We start from the raw sequence: 5504 nt of genomic DNA on the forward strand, positions 1-5504 counted from the left end.
TTTCCCGCCATTTAGTTAGTTAGAAGCTTTAGTTCATTTCTAAGCTTTAGTTCATTTTTCGGTATATATATTCAGTATAGATGTATAGTGATAGTTAGTCAGTCATTCTATACACACACATCATGTACGTACAGTTTTCTCCATTAATGAAATGAAGTTCTTCTTTTCCACTGAAACTTTCAAAATCATCGGAGATGCACTTAGTCCTCGTTTATAATAGTATACCCTATACGTTTACAAAACCCCCTAATAATAGCATCCAAAAAAAACTGAAACATTATGAGCCATTTAGCAAAAGTATTTGAAATTTAGTAGTTAGAATCAGCCTATGTATGCACGTATTTTTGTTCATTTTATTAACTTTGCTTGATTAATTCTATATTATTGATTAAAAAAGTAAAATTTCCGTGAAGACCGAATTTAAATCTAAACACGGAAAAATTAAAAATTCATAACATGCTTAAGAAATTAATAAGTCATATATGTAGCTAAATTTCTAAGACTATTTCAGTTTTGAAATGGAGCAGGCGCAAGTAGTACGGTGAAGCTCTATAGATCTGGCGGGGCGACAGCTTTGAACAAGACCTTATATTATTAGTAGTCCCACCCCATTCTAGATAAAGAAGAAGATTGATAATTGCCTGATTAAAGACCCTACTCAGTACTCGGTTAATTTCTTTTATTCTTTCCAGTTTCTCAGTTAGTGTTCTTGGCACATTAACAAAAATTAAACTTCAAGCTCACTGTACTTACCTAATTAGGTGTGTTTTCGCTTATTTTGAAATGCGTATGCGAAAACATACATTACATTACTTTCCAAGAAATTCGTACTATCAATGTATAAACATGCAGATGCGAAGATTGAAGAGCACTGATAATCGAGACGAGCAGATCAATATCCATTAATTTAAATCATGATTGCTCGACCTTATTCTTAAGCACTCTTTTCGGAACAAAACCTGAAAACCTTGTCGAATCTTAGATGATCCCACTCCCAGTTGTGGAGTCCCCTTTGAGGGCACAATGCCACCTTATTTACATACGCATAGACATAAAAATGTGCTAAGCAAGTTTTGTTTTTATACTTTGTTTCGCTGTATGCATTTTGTAAAGTGGTCCATGCATTCCTGTGTATATACAATTATGTCTAAGTGGAAGTATAAATGTATAACAGGGACCGTATCTTTTCCTCGCGATTTTGCTGTTAACACTTTCTTTCTTTCCCCTTTAGAACAACCTAACAGGGGTATGCGCCACCCACCGCAGGAGTAAACATTAGACTTAACACAAGCATAAAATCGTATTCGCATCATTTAAACTCATCTCATCTTTGTATTAAATAATTTTAGAAGTTAGATCCACTAGCTTGGTAGCTAGTTCTCATCACTCCTAATTAAGTTCATTGAAAAGTTTCTTCCAGATGTACAAAGTTCGATACTTAGCAGTATTCGAGTTACCCACTTGGTTATTTTTGTTTCCGTACCTGAGACCATGCATAGTTATATTTATTACTTAGTCTAGAGCATCTCCAATTATTGACATATTTGAAGGGGTGTCAACTTTTGGCACCGCCCACCCATTATTGAACTTGCTCTCAGTACGAGAGTCTGAATTTTTCTTCACTCAATGGTATGGGATTGATGCTGGTTCGTGCTATCTTGTTGGGGGTGGTTATCTCATTGGTGCTACTTAATAGATATTAATTGCTTGTATATTATTATTTTTTGTAACATAATTTTTAACATCGATCACTCATGTACGTAGGAAGCAAAAATGTGTATGAGACAATTGAACATCAATACATCTTACTCTGCATAAACCTCATTTTAAGCAATATATATATTGAATATATCTTATTTGGTTTTCTTCGTCAAACATATATATCAGAAGAACGGATAACCTTTGTTACCTACACGGCTACCTCTTTCGTATTTATATAAAGTATGACAATTATTGGGTCAAAAAACTTTGGTGCCCCACGTATAGATTAATATGAACTGAAAAAAAAATACTTGAAAAGAAATCAGAAGATGATCTGCATTATAAATTATTGTAGTGAATATCATGAGGTTTTAATTAAAAAATAGATTTGAAATCGCGGGGTTGTTAAGAAATGTGGGTTAAAGAGATATATATGCATTCGGACACAAATATAGCATTCCCATATAAACGAGGAACCCTTTTAAAATAATTTGCTGGTGAAGTCAGTATTCGTTTTCTTCCATTGACCATAAGGAAACAAAGAAGAAGTCATCTTTTCGTTTTGTAATCTATAAATTAACATATAAACTATTCTATCACCTTATTCACGAAGATGTGCAAAGGAATCTTAGGTATTAATCGAGCCCCCATCGATCATGAAGATCTCATACCCTAACAAGAGTATCTCTCCAACTCACTAAAGTTAGCTAAATAATCTTGTAAATTCAAATCTTAATTGTTGAGCTATGTTTTCTTTAAAACAAGGGGATGAGCTGGTTTTCCAGATCCAGAACAACAACCCTAAACCTGAACCACAGACAATCCAACAAGATCTTGTCATGAGCCAAGCTGCCTCTCCACAGGGTGGCAATAAAAGGCTTCGTAAAAAGCCGTTGAGTATGGGTGAGGACAATAAAGATGAAGAGAGAAGCAAGAAGATCATGCATAGAGAAATCGAAAGGCAAAGAAGACAAGAAATGGGTCAACTTCATGGATCACTTCGATCCCTACTTCCTCTCGAGTTTATCAAAGTACGTACAAATATATAATTAACATATTCTTTCTATGTACAGTTACTTGTTTTCTCTTCTAATTTGGTGGGAGATCGAAATCTTATTTGGTCTAGGGTTCAGTTGGTTAGTGAGAATTAATTTAACAAGACTGTGGCTTGTGTTTTAGGGAAAGCGTTCGATATCAGATCATATGCAGCAGGCTGTGAATTACATTAATCACCTTCAGAGAAGTATCGGAGAACTAAATATCAAAAGGGATAAGCTCAACAAGATTCCAAATTATACAAGTACTGTTATTATCAGTCAGGGGAGTGGAAGTTCAAATTGTTGTCTGCTTAGTAATGATAATGATGTTAATGTCACAGTTGCCCCGTGCTTTGATGGTGTTGAGATTATCATTGCTAGTGGACTCATAGAGGAACAATTTCCGTTATCAAAGGTGATGCAAGTACTAATTCAAGAAGAGCAGCTTAATGTTATTAGCTGTGCATCTACTAGAGTAAATGACCGCCTACTTTATACTATCCGTGCTGAGGTATGTAGCTAATAAGCAGGCCCTTTAAATTAAGTTCATTTTTGGTTTAGCTAGGGTTCTTAAAATTGATATATTAATTGTTATTGAGAAGATGTGAAACGTTTTCCTCTCATCCCATTTATTATTGCAGGGAATTGATCCAATGTCCATGGATATGTCTGATCTGCAACAGAAATTGTATGATGCGGTTTGTTGTTGACTATCTAGTAAGTGTAGGAAGCCTACTAAAGCTCATTGCACATGTAATCAAACATGGCTTAGATTTTGTTGCTTACTTGGCCGAGATTTAAAGCCATCTACATTTCAGTCACTAATTTTAGATTATAATTCTCAAAGTTTTGTGAAAGCACAACCATATGTTAGCTAGCTGTTGAAGAAATTATTGCATTGTGAGCTGTCTGCTCTAACACTATATTAGTATTAGTATTAGGCTCCGTTTGAGATTGCTGCTAAAAGTTGATGTGGTGTTAGCTAGAAAGAGTGGTGGTAGAAAATGGGGGAGGAATTTATGTAATTATTAAAGACAAGAAACTGTGGCATGAAATATTGAGAATAATATTGTTTGAACTTAAAGTACATGCTCCCATCCTCGTTTTCTTGGAAATGAAGGCCTGTATGTGATTGTTTATCTTCAATATATTGAGTAGTAACTGAGTTGATATACATGCAGTGTATCATTCAAATGCAGGGATTTGGTTAATCAGATATCCTAGCTTTGGTATTACCTTACATTATTTTTGATCTGCTTGTTGCATATGTAATATAGCATGATATATATGACAATCTTAAACCTATATATAATTGATTAATAGACGATTCAGTACCATGAAAGATATATTATATGTTCTCCATTTGAGGATACCATAACAACATGCAAAAGTTTTAAATAGATATAGTGAATTAACAGGAGCACATTTGCTATGATATATACTTTGTTAAGTAGCTGAATTTATCAAATATTTAAGGTATACATTATATCATACTAATAATGATATACCAAGTGTTGATGTGCTTATATTTTTATCATATCTGATGAAAGTCTCTACAAGTTATATATCCTTAGTCTTGGACGCACCCTCTTCTCTTGGTAAATGTACAACGGTTAGTTTGACACTATGATCCTTTGTAGAGATGCATGACTAGTTACAATTTTGATTGCAAATAACTGATGTGACTGAAACTATACTAATTGCGATTTGCAACTGCAAGTTCGAAACAACATGGGCTACGAGCTCGTTATATTCATTCATCCGCGCAGAGGCAACCGGCTCTAATATTTGGAGATGCACTGAACGAGGATCTAATGAAATATGATTCTGGATGGTTGCTAATATAGCATATTAGGATGGTGAAGGTGGTGACTGATGCTGCGAATTTGGCTTGCTGGCCTCATGTCAAGCTGAAGTCTAAACATGATCGGGCGCCGTATTAATCAGGGCCCAATGATGTTAAAAATTTGGAAATGTTATGTATATCAGAATCCTTTATCAGACCATATCGGTGTTTGTAAAAATTGCGAATCTGGAAAATTGCTGGCGCTAACAATTTGGGATTAACTGAAAATTGGGAATTAATCGAAATAAAAATCGGATGTATTATAGTATTAAATTATATTTAATACATTATTTTCATAAATATTCAAGTTTCACATACTTTTTGCAAAAATACTATCATTTTTTAAAAATATTTGTATATACGTTCTACAACTTTAATTGAAACCATTTTGCAATCGCGCTTGCAACTTGAATTTAAAAAAATATTAAATTTGTAACCATATTTGCAAAATAATTTGTAACATACAATGCAACATATAATACAACCCGAAATGTAATATAAAATAATTGTACAATTTAAACTAAAATGCAAACTATTATGCAATATATTTTTTTTCAAATATTTTTTGAATAAAATAATATTTTTACAAATGTTTTCAGAATTTAGTAAAATCGCAAATAAATTTACAAAAAATAGTATTTTTAATAAATTTTCTTATATTATTTATTAACAAATATGTATTTACTATATCATAATTTCTATAATTATTTATTTTTAAATGAAAATAGTATTTTTATAAATAATTATATATACTTCAATAAAAAAAAATTAGTAAGAATTAATCAGATTATCGAATTGGTTGGGTACCCTGTATGGGATTAATTGAGGATTAACCGGTTGGATTGTAAATTTTTAGAACCCCGAACTAACATGTACAACTAATCTAATTATTCAAAAAAATTCATGACTCAGAATATTGA

At 32.7% G+C, this 5504-nt stretch overlaps 1 protein-coding gene across 3 annotated transcripts; it reads left to right on the top strand.

The window, feature by feature from the left end:
- Positions 1 to 2183: 2183 nt before the first annotated feature.
- On the top strand, positions 2184 to 4806 carry LOC141708157 (transcription factor bHLH118-like). 3 transcript variants are annotated; one of them, XM_074511639.1, is made up of 4 exons: positions 2184 to 2732; positions 2881 to 3001; positions 3080 to 3249; positions 3380 to 4452. In XM_074511639.1, exons 1-4 carry the CDS (start codon positions 2448 to 2450, stop codon positions 3446 to 3448), a joined length of 645 nt encoding a protein of 214 aa, XP_074367740.1. In that variant the 5' UTR covers positions 2184 to 2447; the 3' UTR covers positions 3449 to 4452. The 3 variants fall into 3 exon arrangements, with proteins under 3 accessions (XP_074367740.1, XP_074367738.1, XP_074367739.1); XM_074511637.1 differs by adding an exon at positions 4459 to 4806 and having other exon boundaries at positions 2186 to 2732; positions 2881 to 3249; positions 3380 to 3455; XM_074511638.1 differs by adding an exon at positions 4508 to 4806 and having other exon boundaries at positions 2186 to 2732; positions 2881 to 3249; positions 3380 to 3455.
- Positions 4807 to 5504: the final 698 nt, after the last annotated feature.

This window comes from Apium graveolens, chromosome 2 (assembly GCF_009905375.1).
Source record: "Apium graveolens cultivar Ventura chromosome 2, ASM990537v1, whole genome shotgun sequence".
Lineage (NCBI taxonomy): Eukaryota > Viridiplantae > Streptophyta > Magnoliopsida > Apiales > Apiaceae > Apium > Apium graveolens.